General features: G+C 39.6%; 1 protein-coding gene across 4 annotated transcripts in view; it reads right to left on the reverse strand.

Moving 5' to 3' along the window:
* Nucleotides 1–21679, reverse strand: part of ERCC5 (ERCC excision repair 5, endonuclease) — a gene marked incomplete at its 3' end in the record, with an annotated part of 135913 nt that overhangs the window by 91329 nt on the left and 22905 nt on the right. For 2 of the 4 annotated variants that reach the window (XM_080661719.1, XM_080661718.1), the window contains exons 13-15: nucleotides 17663–17865; nucleotides 13933–14015; nucleotides 11831–12005 (exon numbers count right to left, since the gene is read on the reverse strand). In XM_080661719.1, the coding sequence (XP_080517845.1) occupies nucleotides 11831–12005; nucleotides 13933–14015; nucleotides 17663–17865 (461 nt within the window). Of the gene's footprint in view, nucleotides 1–6210; nucleotides 6382–10343; nucleotides 11598–11830; nucleotides 12006–13932; nucleotides 14016–17662; nucleotides 17866–21679 lie in introns of those variants that run through there. The other 2 variants (XM_080661720.1, XM_080661721.1) reach the window with 2 other exon arrangements.

A 21679-nucleotide genomic window follows, 5' to 3' on the forward strand; every position in this document is an offset into this window, starting at 1 on the left:
TTGAGTGTTGACCCATGAACCAGGAGGCCATAGTTCAATTCCCAGTCAGGTCACATGCTGGGGTTGCGAGCTCAATCCCCAGTAGAGGGCATGCAGGAGGCAGCCAATCAATGATTCTCTCTCATCATTGATGTTTCTGTTTCTCACCCTTCCTCTCTCTGGAATCAATTTTGAAAAATAGCAATATAATTACTCAAATAAACTTTCTTCTTCATATGTTAAGGCAATATTGCTTCTAAAAGCCATATTACCCATTAATCCAGCTCTACTAAAGATTTATGTAAATCCTTGTGAAAGATTTTCAGATGGTATCATAAGTAATATACTGGGTTGTGAAAAGACTAAAATGACTGGTAACCAGAAAGACAAGGTCATCACTAATGAGCAAATTTTAAGTCCAGTCAATAGGCCGCAGTTATACGTAATTCATTAATTCACTGATTTATTGAGTACCTGAGCACTATGTATACAAAGACAGAGGAGCATATAAATGCTACAATAGAGACTAACTCAAAAATAGAAAGAGAAATTTCCATGTCTCAGAGAATGACCAGAGTCTTGATAAGTATGACTTTGTTAGTCAAATAAGAGGGCAATCCATGCCACACACAGGAAACGACAAGCACAATATCCCTCTGGCAAAAAGGGATAACCAATTTTCCAATTTAAGAAACTCTGAGAATAGAATGCAAGGTAAGTCGTGGTAGTAACATGAGATAAAGCACTTTATGTCATGCTAAGTCTTGATTTTATCCTATAAAAATTAATGATGCAGTGAATAATTTTAAACATAAGGCAAATGTGGCAAGAATTGAATTTTCTAAAAGATCATGCAGGCTATGGGGGAAAAAGAGAGAATAAAGAAAGGGCACTAGCTCAGGGTGGGGGCAGCCGGTTAGAAGGCAGTTATAATAATCAAGAGAAGAAACAATACTGACCTGCATCAAGGCTGATGCTGCAAACAGGTGGTGAATCGTAGGAAAACATATTATGAGGTAAAATCAATGGGGTTTAATGATGAAGGGTGTGAGGAAAGGGGATAGACTAGGATAATTCCAGGTTTCTGGATAGCTAGGGAAATGGTGTTGCCATAAACTGAGGTAGAAAATATAGGTGGATTTCAGGGCAAAAAAATAAAATATAGGTGGAGAGGCAAATTGGTGAAGAAAAAATATATTTTAATGCATATTAAAAATATGTGGCATGAAGTGCCAGCCAGAGGTGTGCCACTCAGATTAAGAGAACCTGCTCATGCCCTGGCTGGGCAGCTTAGAGCACCGTCCCGATACACCAAGTTTGTGAGTTTGCTCCCTGGTGAGGACACATACAACAATCAGCTAATGAATGCATCAATAACTAAAACAAAAAATTGATGCCTCTCTCTCTCTCTCTCTCTCTCTCTCTCTCTCTCTCTCTCTCTCTCTCTCTTCAAAAAAAGGAGGGAGAGAGAGAATCTGCTGTGGGGATGATGGCTGCCCAATAATGCCAGCTGCTGTCCCTTTGGCTCCTCACAGGCCATTCTTACCCCTATTGCTGTTCCATAGAAGACTCTCCTCTAGTGAGCAACTTTTGCTCAGGGGTTCCCCATCGACCTGCCAGAGACTTTCTCAGAACTGTGTTGCAGTCTTAAGGCTCTTCCTACACAACCTATTCTTCTCGCTCACCTCTCCACAGACCTGCATCAGGGTCTGAGGTCTCCCTGATTACTTCTGTTCCTTCTTTATCCTCCACAAACATTTCCCCCAATAAATCCCTTGCATATTTAATCCCATTTTCCCATCTGTTTTCTTGAAAGAGCCAAACGGACACAAGGCAGTATACAGGATATCAAGCGAACACTTTGGGAGGGGGAGTACAAATTTAGGGGTTATTGTGCACAGGAATCACTGAGCCTTGGGTTGGGAGGACCTACTCCAGGAATGCAGATCTTAAGGAGCACACCACGGGTTAGAACACATTGCTACAAGTGCTACAAGATGGAGAAGTGGCTTTTGCAAGAGGTTGACAACATAAGGTAACTGGAATAATGAGGATCGAGATTTTAAACAGTTTAGATTATAACCTAGTGTCAGAAACCATAGACAGAGGAAATTTTAGCATCTACCATAGCCCTGACTTTAATCTGTGTATTGTAACTAAGTGACATTTTGTAATTCTAGGTACTTCAGGCCAGTGTTGAAATAGAAGAACTGGGCTATGGGTTTGTTCCATCCTTTCCAAGCACAAGATGCTAAGTATAAAAGAGTGAAGACAGAAGTCAACATCCTTTAGTGCATGAGAACTGAGTGTTCCTCTGGTTAGTGAAAGTCTTTCCAACAAAATGCCCTCTGACTCTACGCCAATAACACACATGTTTTTAAAGCTTTAATTGGCTGTATAGATGATTATGGGATATGATTATTCATGTTGTAAAATATTTTAATACTAGTTCTGTCTCAACCTTACCTTGAACTTCTTTCGTTTCCTTCGTAATATGCCAAACTATGGTACACACAGATGATACCAAGCATTGTTGATAATGATGTAATTGTATTCATAAACTGCATAGAAATTGCTTCTTCATTCAAATCATCTAAATGGCTGGATTCTCTAAGTGATTACAACTTTACATGTTTAGGTTTACAAAAACCACTAGAGGAAAACCATTAGTGTTTAAGCCACATAGGCTGCCAACACTGGGCATATACCCACCTCTCATGGCCTAGAAATATGCTCACCTAGGTAGAGGCCACCTGATATGCCTAAGAAAAGGAAAAAAATAGGACTATAGTTTTTAGAAAACATCCACAGTGTATAGATACAGGAGATAAAGAAGCCAAAATAATAAAATGTATACTACAAAATCATGGTAATAATAATTCTTGTCCAGTGGTCGGCAAACTCATTAGTCAACAGAGCCAAATATCAACAGTACAACGATTGAAATTTCTTTTGAGAGCCAAATTTTTTAAACTTAAATTTCTTCTAATGCCACTTCTTCAAAATAGACTTGCCCAGGCCGTGGTATTATGTGGAAGAGCCACACTCAAGGGGCCAAAGAGCCGCATGTGGCTCATGAGCCGCAGTTTGCCAGCCATGGTTCTAGTCTTTGGCAAGAGTGTATGTCTTCACTTTTTATCTCAAAATAATGGGGATAATTATATGACACTAGAGGCCTGGTGCACGAAATTCATGCATGGGGGAGGGGGGTGTCCCTCAGCCCAGCCTGCACCCTCTCCAATCTGGGACCCCTCCAGGGATGTCCGACTGCCCATTTAAGCCCGATCCCAGGGGTGGGATCGGGCTTAAACGGGCAGTTGGACATCCCTCTCACAATCCAGGACTGCTGGCTCCCAACTGCTCGCCTGCCTGCCTTCCTGATTGCCCCTAACTGCTTCTGCCTGCAAGCCTGATCACCCCCTAACCACTCCCCTGCCAGCCTGATGCCTAACTGCTCCCCTGCCAGCCTGTTTGCGCCTAACTGCCCTCTCCTGCAGGCCTGGTCACCCCTAACTGCCCTCCCCTGCAGGCCTGGTCCCCCCCAACTGCTCTCCCCTGCAGGCCTGGGTCCCTCCCAACTGCCTTTCCCTGCAGGCCTGGTTGCCCCCAACTTCCCTCCTCTGCCGGCTTGGTCACCCCTAACTTCCCTCCCCTGCAGGCTTGATCGCCCCCAACTGCCCTGCCTTGCAGGCCTGGTCCCTCCCAACTGCCCTCCCTTGCTGGCCATCTTGTGGTGGCCATCTTGTGTCCACATGAGGGCAGGATCTTTGACCACATGGGGACAGCCATCTTGTGTGTTGGAGTGATGGTCAATCTGCATATTACTCTTTTATTAGATAGGATAAAGGCCTGGTGCATGGGTGGGGGCCAGCTGGTTGCCCTGAAGGGTGTCCCAGATCAGGGTGGGGGTTCCCTTGGGGTGTGGGGCAGCCTGGGCGAAGGGCCTGTGGTGGTTTGAGGCTGGCCACGCCCCCTGGCAACCCAAGCGGAGGCCCTGGTACCTGGGGTTTATTTATCTTCTACAGCTGAAACTTTGTAGCCTGGAGTGGAGCCAAGCCTTCTGCTTGCTCTGTGGCAGCAGACATTTTGGGGGGGCTTTATGTATCTTCTATAATTGAAACTTTGTAGCCTTAAGCGGAGGCCTGGGCCAGCCAGGGTGTGCAGAAAGCTTGGCTTCCTCCATCACCGGGGGCAACCCTAGCCTCCTGCTATTTCCAGCTCTGTGGCTGCCGCCATTTCTTTTTGGGTTTATGTATCTTCTATCATTGAAACTTTGTAGCCTTGAGTGGAGGCCTAGGCCGGCAAGGGCAGGCGGAAAGCTTGGCTTCCTCCATTGCCAGGGAAATCGAAGCCTCCCTCCTGCTCTCTGTGGCTGTAGCCATCTTGGTTGAGTTTATTTGCATATTCGCTCCTGATTGGCTTGTGGGCGTGGCTTGTGGGCGTGGCTTGTGGGAGTAGCAGCATGATGGTTAATTTGCATATTACTCTTTTATTAGATAGGATAATCCGGCAAAGCCACGCTATTTAAGATGATGTAAAAATGGTGGGTCCATTTCAAATAACTGCACTGGTAGTAGAATTCAAACTTAAATTCTCCTTTCACCAAGAGATTAATTACATTCTGTATGTATTTGCCTTTCACAAATACATCAGAGGGACAATAAACAAAGGTGAGAAATGTTTTCATAGTATAAAATCATCTTTCATCCAAGCATGAGTAAAAACATATAGTTTTACATAAGACTTCTTATCTCCCTTACAATCTTCTTATCTGAAATAAAGTAACAGAGATCACAATCACATGTATAGCACTTGGGAAAAGAATTATTCTTTTTTTGCAGATTAAAAGAATAGATATTTAGCAAGACTATATGTTTAATTTATTGTCTTCAAAATTGCCTTTAACATATCATCAGGACTGTAGGTACAGCAGTAAACACTGAACACTATTAGAGATATTTACAGGATAGCAAACACAAGCCAAGATATAATATGTAATTGATAAAAGTCCTAGCTCCATTTAAGACACTAATGAACACTGAAAAGATAAGATTTTGTATTCTGTTAGTTGTTTATCATCTTCCAATTAGACAAATTACATAAAGAAACATAAAATAGTTTACCTTTTTGAGCTTCTGGATCCATTAAGCAATGAACTAATGGATGACCATATATTGATGTTTTCCTGATCGTTGCTTGAAAACTGGGCAAATAATACATTAAAATGTCAAATAGTAACAATTAATTCAAAATGTGTTGAGTGCTCTCATGTTTACATAATAAAGCTTAACTTCAAATATAGGAGAGACATGATATTAAAATCATATATTAATAAATCATGCTTTAAGGAATACCATGGAAACACAATTTATCTAGTACAAATAAAAAAAATTCAAACAAAGGCTTCAGAGTCAGAAATTTTAGAAGCAACTGGAGAAATAAAACATTCTTCACCAGAGACTAACTCAGCTATCACAAGAAAGACATCATCTTTATATTGATTAGTTATATAGCAATCTTAAAAGAGGTAATTAAAACATTGGGAGAAAATTGGTTTCATTCAGTGTAGTAAAAACCATAGTATTCATCGAAAATAAAGCTTCCTACATAGTAATAAATTCAAAGTTCACATTGTTCCCATCAATGTGTCATTAGCACATACCCAGTGTCAAATAGCCCTCCTGCCAAATGGTCTTTTGAGTAGCTTCTAATTTAAAGAATCCATACCATCTCAGCAAACATATTTAAAACTGAAGAGATTAAAGTATTTTATGTCTCTCAAATAGAGCATATCATGTGAATTAGCTTAAACGAACTGTTATTCCAACTTTTGAAAGCAATGATTTGATCTTATATCTCAATTTTGAGTCATATAATAATCACTATACTATCATTAATTTATATAGCATTCCTTTCTTCCAAGTTTCCCAAAACATTTTTAATAGCCATCACATTTTCTTTATAGTAAGTTAGAAGAAAAATATTTCCCCTACAGTATACAAATAAGGAAAAACCAAAGGTTAAATTACATGTCTGAGGTTACATGGCTAAACAATAGCAAGAGTGGTCACACGTCTTGTTCTTAGTTTAGTTTCTCTTCCATTAAAGAGAACCTTCTTTATTATACATATCTGCCTGAAGGTCAACATTTACTAAGTGTTAAATCTGGACATACCTAAAGAAGTTAGCTGAATTTCTGGAAGGTTAAAAAGAATCATCCACAACTTTTGTTTTGCTGATGAGACCTCTGATGGTGCCTGAAAGGCGAGCACGCAGTTTGCTATTGTACACACTGGCAGCAATTCCTCGAGTCCTTGCAGTAGGGATTAGGATCCTGACAGCTGCAGCTCAGAGCCTCTGGTTATATAGCAATGTGGTTGGAACGCCCATGAATAAGGGGGCCTGAAGAACAGTAGAAATATTCCATGTGAGTGTCTCATGAATACAGCTAAAGTTAAATAGGTGAATATAAATCACTCTTGCAAGTGACTGAAGATTATCTGGGCAAAGCGATCCATCTTTTAATTTGATGCCAAGAGTTATTTAAGACTCTTCAGTTATGACATTCTGCGAGACCAAGGCCACGTATTTCTCATGTCACTTGTCTGGGTGCAAGCATCGTTCTTAGAATCAGAATGTTTTTGAATGTGTGCTGTTGTGCTCTGGACGCAGGAATCAAATTACCAGGATTCCTTCCTACTCAGAATAGGAAGGCTAAGGGGTGTGTCCACCTGCACATATGCATGCAGAGTAGCATTTAAGAGTACATACTAGTATAAATACCCGTTCACTAAAAATATATTTCTAAAATTAAATTTATTGGGGTAACTGGTTAATTTTCAGGTGTAAGTTATAATTCAACATCTGTGCATTCTATTGCATGCTCACTACCTGAAGTCGGTTCCTTCTGTTACCATATATTTGACCCCTTTACCCACTTCACTCTGCCCACCCAGCCCCCTTTCCTCTCTGGTAACCACCATTCTGTTGTCTCTATGAGTTTGTTAGTTCATTTTTTCCTTTTTGTTTTATATTCCACGAGTGAAATCATACATTTTTGTCCTCTCCCATCTGATTTATTTCATCATATGGCAGTTCTATTCTTAATGAAAATATCCTTAATAAGTTATTATGGATAACAAAGCCAATGTTGTAAAGTTCAATAAACTCAGGAGTGTGAACGCAGGTCCTAAGAAATACTTTACATACCATAATGTATACAAAGTTGAATTGAGGTCAAGTTAATATATAGACCAGGACTAGTGGTCTGGGATCCCAGTTTTAGTTATTCCTGTCAATAATCAGCTTGTGATTTTTAGGCATTTGTGTAGTATGTTTCTTGGCTTCCTCATCTATAAAACAGGATTATAAATGGCACACAATATATATTTGTTGGATGAGTGTGATAGGTGAAAAACATTCTGGAAACTGCAAATTCCTAAACAATTTAAACTTATTCATAGGCAGTTAATTCCAGGCAGAGGGCAGTCTCTCTTTATGGCTCTTTTTAAAACAAGAATAAAGACGCATTTGGTGAATAAAAATCACCTTTTTCAAGGATCTATTTTAAAGATTATGAAACCTCACTGATGGATTTCCTAAGAGCAAGAATTCTTAAAACAATCATCTAAAGTAGTGCTTTTCAACCATTTTCATCTCATGGCACATATAAATTACTAAAATTCTGCGGCACACCAAAAAAATACTTTTTTGCTGATCTGACAAAACATAGGTATAATTTTTTATTGATTTCAGAGAGGGAAACATCAATGGTAAGAGAGACTCATTGATTTGGCTGTCTCTTGCATGGCCCCTTCTGGGGACTGAGCCCGCAACCTGGGCATGTGCCCTGACCGGGAATCAAACCATGACCTCCTGGTTCACAGGTTGACACTCAACCACTGATCCACACCAGCTGGGCAAAATAGGTATAATTTTAATTCATTCACACCAGACAGTTATTGTATTGTCTTTTGTCTTTTTTTTTTTTTTTTTTTTTTTTTTACAATCTAAGAAGAGAGAGGTCAGGTATCAATGTTTTTAAAATTCTTGCAGCATACCAGTTGAAAATCTGTGATCTAAATTGACATGACAATGACTATCTTAATTATATTGCACTGTTTAAAAAAGACAGAGACTTCTGCCTCCAGCTTTATGTAGCTTATGGCTCTGCTTATATTGAGAATTAGAAAGGTAGATTTTAAACTCTCCCTCTCTCTCAAACACACACGCACACACACACGAAGGCATCAGAGAGCTGCTAAGACAGATAAGAATTCCATATTTTTGCTGATTATTGGTGCAAAGAGGCTGAGAAGTCAAAGAGAGGACAAGGAAGGATGCCAGAAGAGTTTAAGGCAATCACACAAAACTGGGAAGACAAAGAATAGTGTTTGAAGCTGGCAAGGCACCCAGGAATTGAGAATCCAAGACCCCAGAAAGGGACAGAGAAGAAAGCCTGACATGACACTCAAGATATTTTGCTCAGTAAGATGTTTAGAGCAAGAGGCTAATTTTCTAGGCATAAAGTGGGTAAAAGCAAAGCAAAGCTCAAAAGAAGAGAAACACCTGGCTGTCAGTTGGTACCCCTCAAAAATTACTTTAGGAAATGGGGGGTGGGGGTGGACTAGAATATGTAGTCCTACAAAGACTGCAAACCAGACTTGAATTCACTCAGTTCATATTCAAATGAGGTGATCTTACCCTGTGCTGCCTGCCATAACACCTTCTGGAATCCTCTCTAGAGGAAGATCTAGGCTATCTACAAGTTTTAATGAACAATGTCCAGCATTCAGACAAAATTAGCCATACCAAGAAAGAGACAATAGAAACCCAGAGGTAACCCAGATACTGTAGTTGTTTGATAAAGATTTCAACGTAATGGTGATTAATGTTCAAAAATTGATGACAACAATTATACCAGAGAACTGGAATCTATAAAAATGAGCCAAATAGAACTGAAAATATAAGAAATATAATGCTCAATAGATGCAAATGCAGAGAAAGCTAATTAAAATATTAATGAGCTAAAAGATAATTTTGAAAAAACTGTATACAATGGTAATCATCCTAAATGTTATAGGTATACCAACTTGCTTTGAATAATGATAAATCTGCTTTGCTGATGTTTGTTTTAAATAGGCTATAAGTAAAACAGCACCTTGAATTTCAAATTAGATTTTGGTTCAGGCTACATTTTTATACCAGATGAGTGAATTTGGTAAAGCTGGTTTACATCTCTATGAGGTTCTTCCACCCTGCTGGCATGGCTCAGTGGTTGAGCATCAACCTATGAACCAGTAGATCACCGTTTGATTCCCAGTCAGGGCACATGTCCAGGTTGTAGGCTCAATCCTTAGAGTTGGGTGTACAGGAGGCAGCCGATCAATGAGTCTCTCATCATTGATGTTTCTCTCTCTCTCTTCCTTCTCCCTTCCTCTCATAAGTCAAAACATATTAAAAAATAAATAGGTGCTTCCCTTATAAAAGGATATACTTTGGTCACAAGTTTTGAGGAAAAAAGGATATATCAAAGTGTCCTAGAAATACTGTACCTATGGCATAAGCTACTAATAGTCCTGAATATTGCTTTCCCCCCCTCTTCCTGGGTACATGACATTTTTGAGTATCCCTAGTAGATTCTGACTGATGCTCAATTCAGGTCAATGGAATGGGAGTAAAAGTGATTTTTCTAGTCACCTTTAACATAAGACATTATGCTTGCCCTATACTTTGGTTCTTTCCTCTTCCAGCAGGTAGAAATGCAGATGTAGTGTGACCCAGTTGACCACTCAAGTAAGACTAGGTAATGGCTGAACCTGAGACCTGAATGACTCATGGTACACAACTGCATAACCAGTTCAGATGGGCCAGACCACTGAGTAAGAGATAATGTTCCAGCTGTTCAGGCCACTATATATGAACATCTCTGTTATAGCAGCTTAGCCTTCATGCCAGCTATTACAGGGCAAAACAAATGTAAATCAATCAAAGGCAACAAAATTAATTTCTTTAGCGGAATGACTATTATCCTACCTACAAACACTTATGTGGAAAACTCCCGATTATAAGTAGTTTTGAGAAATGAGAAAAACATAGTCAATTTGCCCCTCACCCCAAAACTGTTCTGCTTCAAATACCTCGAGAGAAAAGAAGCATTAAGACAAGTTTATTTGTATGGAAGTTACTGCTGACTTTAGAAGGCTGCTAGAGAAGACTGACAGAAGCAGAAGACATATTTCAAATTAGAAAGGAATAAATAGTGAGCAAAGAAAAACAGCAGCTGTAGTCCAAATATTTGGGGAGTTGGGCTGAAAAGTAAATATAAGTGAGAGCCTATAAAAAGCATCCAGGGGTCAAAGATTGTTGAAAGGTATTTATTTGTATTTAGTTTCCATCGTTGAAGATTTTCAACTATTTAGACTTAGGAAGGAAATAAGGAAAGATGGAAATACCAAAATGCCAGAAAAGGCATAGGAATCACAAACTTACCTTGGCTGGGCCACTCTGTTAACAATAATCAACCTCTAGAAACCACTCATAAAGTTAACCCACCTACACCTGTTCAACTACAGCCCTGAACCCCCACCCCCGCCCTGGCCACCTTTACACAGAAGTCAGCTTGGAACAACTGAAGAACTTTAAAAGGAGAACATCACAGTACAGAGGTTACCATACAGGTAATGCTCACAGGTGGAATCATGCACTCCATTAACGTCTCCTAATGACAGCAGATATACTCTTCAAGTATGCTGCAGCAGTGAGGTTCCGTCTTGCTATTCTTTTAAGTGGACCCTGAGGGAAATGGGAAACAGTGGGGGACAAGACTGTGTAGTTCACAGTGTAACTGCCACTGCTGTGCAATGAGAAATAAGGATATTTTTCTCCTCATCTAGGTTGGAAAGTCAGAGGGATGTGTATCAAGAGTGAATATTGAGCAATATAAATCCTTTTTCCTTTTTTCTAATATTGTCAGAAAGCATCAGGCATTGTACGATAACAAATATAAACAAAGCCTGTGAGTACAAGGAAATATTCAATGAGGTAAAAAAAAAAAAAACACACTAAAAAAATGTAACACATTGAAAAATAATTATGTGTCAAGTTAAGCGTCCGTATTTTTATTTTTAATTTATTTTTTATTTTTAGAGGTAGGTGAAAGGGAAAGAGACTGAGAGAAACATTGCTGTCACATCAATTGGTTGCCTCCCACACACACCCCGACCTGGGCCCAGGGGTTGAGCCTGCAACCAAGGTATACGCCCTTGACTGAAGTTGAACCCGGGAAAAACCCTTCAATCCCCAGGCGGATGTTCTATCCACTAAGCCAAACCAGCTAGGGCAAGCATCCCTATTTTTAAAATACAAAGACTGTGCAGATACATTTAATTTTATTATTCCCTCACAATGAATGTAAGTTGTATCCAATTACAGAGAATACTAGTACACGTTTAAACTAGGTTTTTCTTTCTCCTTCTTGTGCTTCCCAGTTTCCTCTTTTTCTTCCCAAACACCGATCTGGCAGTCACCATGACTGGTTTTGTTTTCTCTCCATCATCTTCACTAGAGCTGCTTGTAGTGGCACCTTCGTCCCTTACAGGATCAGGTTTCACTGCGTTCTGCAAATCCAAAGAGCTGATTTTTGTCTCTCCAGCTGCTTTTCCCTGCTGCATGTTCATTAAAGATAAACACTCTGCATCCTCACTTGAGGATGCATCAGATGATTGCGAGATGTAGGCTTCCTCCAAAAACCCACCACATTTACTTTCTCCTTTAGCATCTGAAAGCCTCGTTCTTTTCAGACTTGACGACTCTTTCCATTTATTTGCTATGCTTCTCTTCTGGGTCTTACCTTTTGCCTTATCAGGGAACTCAAATTCTTTCTCCATGGCAACAGAAACTGCTTCTTCTCTTTCTTTTCTCAGCATACACGTCACAGCTCTGTTAAGTCTCTGGCTCTTAATACTCTTAGCATCTTGTTTCTCTTGTTGAGCTACTCTAAAGAAAGAATCAATTCGGAGCTGGGTCTAAAAAATAAAATAAAATAAAAATAAATCAGACAAGTAAAGTTTCTAATGCATATCTGAGAGTTCCACCTTGATCACTAGCATTAACATGTTAAGCGCCCAGCCTGTTTTGTCGTCCAGATGGAAAGTATAGTGTCAGTCACCGGTGACTGACAGGGCGCTTAATGTGTTAAATGACCCTTCAGAGAATATTAATTCATTCTCTCTTAAAAGCCAGTTTTCTCCCAAATTTACTAACAGTAAATTTTACTTTCTAGATCATATTTAATGCAATATGTGCATCACCTCTATCAACCAATTCCTCTGTCCACATGTCAAATAAGAAATCCCTTCTGAGGCACTCAAAGAAAGTTAAATATTTTACAATAGCCAAATATATCGTCTTCTTATGCAGGAACAAAATTTCACGGGATCTAAATTCTGCTATTTCCTTCTTTTAAAAATATTATTATCACACAAAACTTTTAGGAGGCAAATTCACAGTATTATATATTAAAAGGCATAAAATATTCATGCCTTTTGATCAGCATGATCAAAATGTCAACGTGATCAGAATGTCACTTTAAGGAAGACATTCTTTAAAAATAGTTACATTTGGGAAAGTTATGCCTAATGTGTGCATCACAACATTCTAAAAACCTGACAATTAAAGGTCCACTAAGTGAACTGAACCAATGAAGTTAAATCTCTGATAAAATGTAATCTGATCATTTAAAATTATAAAAATTATGCAAGACATAGAAAAGAAGTACATTAATAGTTGGGGGGCTTAGATATATGTATAATAAATATATGTAGGAAAAAGAGGAAATTAAAAAAAAACTAAATGTTAACATCTCTATTAAAAAATGTATATACTAAGCCGAAACCGGTTTGGCTCAGTGGATAGGGCGTCGGCCTGCGGACTGAAGGGTCCCGGGTTCGATTCCGGTCAAGGGCATGTACCTTGGTTGCGGGCACATCCTCAGTGGGAGGTGTGCAGGAGGCAGCTGATCGATGTTTCTCTCTCATTGATGTTTCTGGCTCTCTATCCCTCTCCCTTCCTCTCTGTGAAATATCAATAAAATATATTTAAAAAAAAAATGTATATACTAAGCAATTTTAATTCTTTACTTTTTAATTTTGGAGCTATAAACTTACATTAACTTCTACAATGAAAGGAGAAAAACATTACCAAAAAAGTTATCTTAAATTAGGGAGTAGTAATCAGTCACTAAGCCAACTAGCCTTTTTGTCTGCTGGCGAACAATGTTTCCTGTACAGAAAGTAATCAAACAATTGGTTTTTGGAAATGTTGTCTAAGTTTTATGTTGTTTGTTTGTTTTTCAAAATTAACTGATCCGAATGGGAAAAGATTGAACTTAAACATATATCTTACAGGATATGGCTCATTTCTACCTAGATGGTTTACTTGTGTGTATGTTTTGTGGGTTTTCTCTGGGGTTGGAGAAGGTATCTACCTGGGTATGAACATACTCATGTATAAACAAGATGCAGTTACCTACATAGGGGAACTAAGGACCATACAAAGGCCTCTTTTCTCCTCAAAAATCTTTCCTGCTGATATATAATAATGACTGAACTTCTACCTTTCATGATTCCTCTACAGAATTAAAGAGCATTAAGACATTAATGGTCAGATTTCCTTTGAACTGGACACTTACTAGACTTGTTAAAAACAAAAATAGCTCTAAAAGCATAAAATATTTAATTATAAACACCTCAGTGTACAATCCATTAAAGTCAGAATGAATCGAAAGCGCAAAGTCCAGCCCTAACGGTGACACTAGAAAATGAAGATAAAGTCCAATTTTTCTTTTATTGTTTTCTTCTGTTCTCATTTAATCGTTTAAAAAATATATGTTACAGCCCAAAAATAAAAGAGTACTCTATATCCTGAACTTGGGAAAAGAGCCACCATGATTACCTGTTGGACATTCAGTTGTTTTAATACCGGAAACAGAGACTCATCTGTCTTTGTCCTGTTCCAGCCAAAATACCGCTGACAAAATATGCGGGCAGTTAAGACTTATACACAATTCTAAAGACACTTAAATAAGTAATATATAAAAAGGTCCAAAAACCCATCCTTGATTCCACTTTCCATATCTCCGAAGATTTTCATATTTATAAGATAAAAATAGGAAAAGGAGTAACAAAACAAATTACTCCATAATCATTTGGCACTACGTTCTTTTCAATCTCCTCCAAGATAAAACAGATCGGATCCGAACCAAGATGGCGGCATAGGTAAACACCTAAACTGCTGCCTCGCACGATTTCAAAACTACAACTAAAAGACAAAATGTCTATCACCCAGAACCACAGGAAAGCTGGCTGAGTGAAAGTTCTACAACTAGAAGGAAAGAGAAAAGAGCATTGAGACGTGCACAAGCGCTGAAAAGCTGCGGTAAGGGGGTGCGCGAATCAGGCTGGCAGTGGGCGAGTGAGTGCACTGATTTTTTCAACCCGAAGGGAGACAAGCTCCCGATTACTCTGAACTCCAGTCTCTAGGGAGACGCTGGGCACCCAAACTCCTACGGGGAGAAGCTGGACTGTCTGCCATCGGGTCGGAAAGTGAGGGTGGCTTTCTTGCAGAAGTGCGTGCAGCAATCATTGTTTACTGTGCTGGGGTGCAGGATGCGGGGACTTGGAAACACAGAGATGCAGAGATGGCTGACTGGCAGCCATCGCTGTTTGCCACGCCCTAGCCTAGTGACTCCCTGAGACCCCGCCCCGCACAATCTACAAACCCACCCAAGCTCCATGCAGTGGCTTTTGCATATAAATGGTCTGCCCTATCGCAGCTTAACCTAACAAACTGCAGCTCTGGTCAAACAGCTCCAAAACCTCCGAACCCCAAGCGAAGAGGAGAAAACTGTAGTTCTCACTGTAGCTCCTGCTGAGTGGCCTCAGACAGTAGCTGACCTGCACCCCATTGGAGATCCAGAAGCTAGTGTATCTAGTGGTCAGTGTGAGATGATTCACATCCAGATTTCAACTACTCACATCCATTAAGTGACACATTCAAGAGGCAGACTCAGTGAGCACCAAAGCCCCACTGAAGCAAGTCCTGCCCCATATGTGTGTCGCCAGCACAGCAGTTCTTCCATTATAGACACAGTGGGTCCTCAAAGCCAATTGGCCTGGAGGTCAATTCCTCCCAGTGTACCAACAGCAATCAAGGCTTATCTACACCAAGACTTTGCACTCAGCCCACAAAGGGGTGCACCAAGAGTGTCTACCTCAGGTGATAGGCTGAACCACTGGTCACCTACCACAGAAAACCACTCCATCAACACAGGGAAGCAGCAAAATGTGGAGACAAAGAAACATGTCATGAATGAAAGAAATGGAGGAAAGCAAACTACTAGACATAGAGTTCAAAACCACATTTATAAGGTTACTCAAGAATCTTCTAAAAACCACCGAGAAACTTGATGAGACCTCTGAGGAGCTTAGTGAGACCTTCAAGGACGTTAATGAGAATGCCAAAAAAATGGAAAAGGACCAGTCAGAAATTAAGCATACACTATCTGAAATAAAGAATATACAGAAATTCAACTGTAGATCAAAGGACCCCAAGAATCAAACCAAAGATCTGAAATATGAGGAAACAAAAAACACCCAACCAGAAAAACAAAAAGAAAAAGAATCCAAAAATATGAAGATAGTGTAAGGAGCCTCTGGACAACTTTAAGTGTACCAACATTCAAATTACTGCAGTACCAGAAGAAGAGAGATAGCAAAATATTGAAAAGCTATTAGAAAAAATAATGACAGAAAACTTTCCCTACCTGGTGAAAGAAATAGACTTACAAGTCCAGGAAGCACACAGAACCCCAAACAAAAGGAATCCAAAGAGGACCACACCAAGACACATCATAATTAAAATGCCAAGGGCAAAAGACAAAGAGAGAATCTTAAAAGCAGCAAGAGAAAAACAGTTACCTACAAGGGAGTACCCATTCGACTGTCAGCTGATTTCTCAACAGAAACTATGCAGGCCAGAAGGGAGTGGCAAGAAATATTCAAAGTGATGAACAGCAAGAACCTACAACCAAGATTACTCTATCCAGCAAAGCTATCATTCAGAATTGAAGGTCAGATAAAGAGCTTCACAGACAAGAAAAAGCTAAAGGAGTTCATCACCACCAATCCAGGATTATATGAAATGCTGAAGGGTATTTCTTTAAGAAGAGGAAGAAGAAGAAAAAGGTAAAGATAAAAATTATGAACAACGAAATGACAATAAATACATACCTACCAACAAGTGAATCTAAAAATCAAGTGAATAAAAAAATCTGATGAACAGAATGGACTGATGAATATAATAGAATCAGGGACATAGAAAGGGAGTGGACTGACAATTCTCAGGGGGAAGGGGGTGTGAGGGGTGCAAGAAGATTGGACAAAAATCTTACACCTATGGATGAAGACAATGGCGGGGGGTAAGGGCATGGGGTGGGGTGGGGAATCAGGTGGAGGGGAGCTATGGGGGAAAAAAAAAAGAGAACACCTGTAATAATCTGAACAATAAAGATTCATTAAAAAAAAAAAAGATAAAACATACCAACTCTCATTTTAGAACATCAAACACTCGTGACTATGAAAAAACGTGAACATAGAATAAAAACAAGTTGCCACCCGGCTAGTGTGGCTCAATGGTTGAGCATCGACCACGAGGTCATGGTTCAATTCTCGGTCAAGGCGCATACCTGGATTGTGGGCTAGATCCCCAGTAAGGGGCGTGCAGGAGGCAGCCAATCAATGATTCTCTCTCATCGTTGATGCTTCTATTTCTCTCTCTCCCTCTCCCTTTCTCTCTGAAATCAATAAAAATATATTTTAAAAAACAAAACAAAAACAAGTTGCAGACACACCTATTTCTTTGAAAGAAAAAAATTGTAGTTAGATTAATTCTATTGCAAACTTTAAAACATCTAACCAAATAATTATTTAAATATGCAGGAAGGAACATCAGTAATAAAAATAAAAAAACTAATTTTCTTTCCATTCTTTTGCATACTTAAGTATGTTGTTAAATCTATGAATTCTATCACTACTTATTTCAAATAAAGATCCTCTTTAGCACTAAGGATATTTTCACAATAGCTAAAATGTGGAAACTACCCAAGTGTCCAAATGTGGTATATCCATACAACAGAATATTATTCAGCCTTCAAAAGAAAGGAAATTCTGATACATGCTACAACATCGATGAATTTTGAGGACATTGTGCTCAGTGAAATAAGCCAGTCACAAAAGACAAGTCCTGTATGATTCCACTTATATGTGGTACTTGAAATAGTCAAAATCACAGGCAGAATGTAGAATGGTAATAATTAGGGACAGGCCTGAGGGAGTGGGGAATTACTGTTTAATGGGTATAGAGTTTCAGTTGTAAAAGATGAAAAGAGTTAAGATGGATGGCTCTGATGGTTGTACAACAATGTGAATGTTTTAATACCACTGAACTGTATACCTAAAATGGGTAAGAATATAAATTTTATATGCATATTACCAAAAAAAAAAAAGGATCTAAAAGTAGTGTCTTAGAAAAATGAAATATTTAGAAATCCAAGTTCATGTTCCATAAGTTTTAAACCAAAGCACAAATTTGAATCAATGTTCCTTTATGTTTTAAGTAAAAGGATATTCTCTAATTTTCTCAAGATCAGGTTTTCCCCACAGAAATGATCCCTTGGAGTCATCCACCACAGGTTTGAGGTAAGCATCTGCAACAGCTGGGTTAGGAAAGCCAGGTGTGAGTTGCAACTTCCGTAACTTTTTTTTCACTTTGGTGTCATAAGGATTAGGTCTTATCTTCTTATTTTTTTGAGCTTCATGCCACCATTCTCTATAAGGCAAAGGAACAAGTCTTTATAAAGCAGTAAGACATTATAGTAGATGCACCAGAGATGAGGAGCTCAACTTAAAGTTAGAAAACAAAAACTCAATTCTGAACTTCAAAATAAATCCTATGACCTACAGAATACAAGTGTTATTATTTTTAGTGCTATTAACCACAATATATAATGATGGCAAATACTGATTAAAGATTACTCTGTTTGGCACTGTGTTAACTGTTCTACACGCCCAATTATCACATAAGTACAAACCTATTATTGTCCTCACCTCACAGACAAGGAAAGTGAACTCAAAGAGAAGTCAGTTACTCAAGATTTCACAGCTGGGGTTGATACAATCAGACCCTGACAATCTCCCTCCAGAGCCCATACTCATAAAAAAGTCACAACTTTTTTGGGTCTCTTTCTCAGAGATAAAATGGAAGTAATATACCTACCTGTATTTTTTACCTTGCATTAACTACACTAAGGGACTCAAGAATATTTCATAAAATGTAAAAAAAATACCAAGAACATGTGACATTTTAAAAATGCAGGACATAGTTCTACATATATTATAATTCCAATTTTGAAAAAAATGTATTAAGTGGAGAAAGGGAGAAAAACTAAACAGAAATATTTAAGCAACAGTTATTTCACTACATCCAGCCGTGGGCAAACTACGGCCCGCGGGCCGGATCCGGCTGTTCTATCCGGTTCTCTTGCTCTCCCCTCCGCTCTTTTACTTTGAATTTATATTAGTTCACACAAACACTCCATCCATGCTTTTGTTCCGGCCCTCCGGTCCAGTTTAAGAACCCATTGTGGCCCTCGAGTCAAAAAGTTTGCCCACCCCTGTTAGGCAATGCTATAAGCAAGAATATAGTAGTCCATTTTCTTCTTTATATTTTATTCATTTTTCAGTTTTTCCATTATGAACATCAATTATTATGGCAAGTTAAAGATAGCCACATATTCTTTGAGTCCTCTCCCTTCAAGAAGTGGAATCCACATTCCCTCCCTTTGAGCTAGGTGGGGTCTGTGACGGAAGAAGTGACACTGTCCCAAGCCCTCAGCAACTACTTTCCACATCCTGTCACTTGGGTAATTTGCCTTGGAAGCAGCCAACATGCTCAAAGGAGGCCCAGCTTATAAAGAGGTCCAGATAGAGAAGGTCCAAGGCCAACAGCCCAGTTATGCCCAAGTTCCTAGGTGACAGCACCACTGCCACCCATGTGTGTGAGTCATCTCAAGTGAATGCTCTAGTCCAGGTGAGCAGTCCCCTAACATACATGGAACAGAGATGACACACACAGACATGGCCTGACCAGTGAGGATTCATGACCAAAATTAATGACTGTTGCTGTTTGAAGGTGGTTTATAATGTGGCAACAGATAACCAGAAGAATTTATACAGTTTTTTAAAATGATATAAAAGTTAAAATATAACCTTTACCAGTCTATACATTCAATAGAACCTAAAAAAAAAAACCTACATCTCACATTCCACTGCTTCACATATGTATTCCTATTAGCAACTCAGATTTATTGGCTCAGCCAGTTTCACTTAGCTGATGCAGGAGTGCCATCTGGTGCTAAAAAGGGTAACTACAGACTTTTATTGTAGGATCAAAATGCAAAAGGAGAAAAAAATGCAAAAGGAAAAAAATACCTTTCTTCATCAGTTTTACAATATTGTTTCCAAGAGTGCACTGAGAAAGAAGATACCTATATATCTCCCTACGCTGTTTGAATTTCGTCTCTAAAACAGTCATCATAATCATTAGCTAGAAGGATCAGCACAACACGGGGTGAGCCCCTCAAACCAAAAGGATCACCCCTCTTTCAAGCAAGAGAGCCAAGCATTTAACAAAAGATGAAAGATGGCATCTGTCAATCAGCTTAGGTGTGGGGAACACAATAGGGAGTGGTAGCCTCAGTGATAAAATTGAAATATTTGAGCCTTGTCCAAGTCAATGTGGAACAGCTATTCTCCACCCCAGCTGTTTGGGGGCTCATTTGGGATTTGGGGCCAGTATTTTCAGATCTCCTTTTCCTCCTAAAAAAGTTACAATTTTCTGTGAAATCTCCCAAACTTAAATGTTGATAGCCAATTCAAAATTAAAGAAGAGCACACAGTGTAGGCCAAACCAAGAACACCTGGACTGAATTCAGCCTGCAGGCCCAGAGAAGCAATACTGTAGCCAGAGTCTGGTTGGGAGAAGGGGAAAGCAGAGAAGAAATCAAAGCAACATTCTCAGTTCTACTTCTCTTCCAATGCTTCCCTTGCTCTTTCCCTCTTCATTCGTCCTAACCCTCCTGACCCACGCACTGCACAGGCTGCCCTTATTTGTCAATGATGAGCTGGAAGACCAAAGACAGAAACTGCTAAAGCTATCTGAAAATGTAGACCATTCAACTGACAACAAACGAACAAAAACTGTTGAAAGAAAAGAAAAATGGCACAAACAGGCTAGGCAATAAATCAGAGATGCAAATTGTCAATAAACATGAAGATAAATCACTCTCACTAATAATTAGGACACCAAAATGAAAAGCTGCATATCATTTTCACTTATCTTAAAATACTAATCAGATAAGAACCCAAATATAAGAACACTCAAATCAGTATTGTGTATACTTCAAAAAATAAAAATAACAATAGGCATTTGAATAAATAAATCATTACACCTCAAAAAACTACTATGGGGTCATTAAAAACAAAGACAGAAATCTATACACTGATGTATGCCTTGTTCTATCACCAAATGAGTTATGGGTAACATAAAAAGTATATAGGATTCTTGTAAAAAAAAAAAAAAATGACACACACTTACATGAATATACATGTGTTTACGTGTGAGTATACAATTGACCCTTGACTCCCCAAAAATTTAACTATAGTCATCACTCAATATACAAGAGGGACTGGTTCCAGGATCCTCCGTGGATATCAAAATCCATGGATGCCCAAGACCCAATGCATACAATTGGCCCTCTGCATCTGCCAATTCCCAAACACAGATTGAAAATGCTATTTTCAATCTATGGTTGGTTGAATCCAGATACAAAACCTGGAATACTGTATAGTTATTGAAAAACTCCACATATAAGTAGACCCATGCTGTCAAATCTGTGTTGTTCAAGAATCAAATTTATATATATTAAATGTATAAGTATACTGTGTAAAGTCTGTAATATTAACTGTAATCTTTTTAATACGTTTTATAGTTTTTCTATTATGTATTTACTAGAGGCCCAGTGCATGAAAATTCAAAGGGGTCTCTCAGCCCGGCCTGCGCCCTCTCGCAGTCCTGGAGCCCTCAAGGAATGTCCGACTGACAGCTTCGTGGGGAGCAGGCCTAAGCCACAGTCTGGCCTCCCTCTGCGGGAGGCAACCGGGCAGGCTGATCAGGGGATAGCGCCGGCTAGCGAGCAGCTGGCCTTCCCACCCCCACACCCCAACCCCGATCAGCCCTACACCATCACTGGTCGCCACTGCCCCCTGATCGCCGTCCCCTCCCACTGCCTGCTGGCATAAGCCTTGGCTAGCCTGGCGCTGCCTGCTCGCCAGCCCTACTCCCTGCCAACCAGTCCATTTGCATATTATGCTTTTATTATATAGGACTAGAGGCCCGGTGCACAAAATTCGTGCACAGAGGGGGGGTTCCTCAGCCCAGCCTGAACCCTCTCCAATATGGGACCCCTCGGGGGATGTCTGACTGCCGGCAGTCGAACATCCTTCTCGCAATCCGGGATTGGCTCCTAACCACTTGCCTACCTGCCTGCCTGACCGCACCTAACCCCTCTGCCTGCCTGATTGCC

Source organism: Plecotus auritus (genome assembly GCF_963455305.1).
Source record: "Plecotus auritus genome assembly, chromosome: 3".
In the NCBI taxonomy this organism is placed as follows: domain Eukaryota; kingdom Metazoa; phylum Chordata; class Mammalia; order Chiroptera; family Vespertilionidae; genus Plecotus; species Plecotus auritus.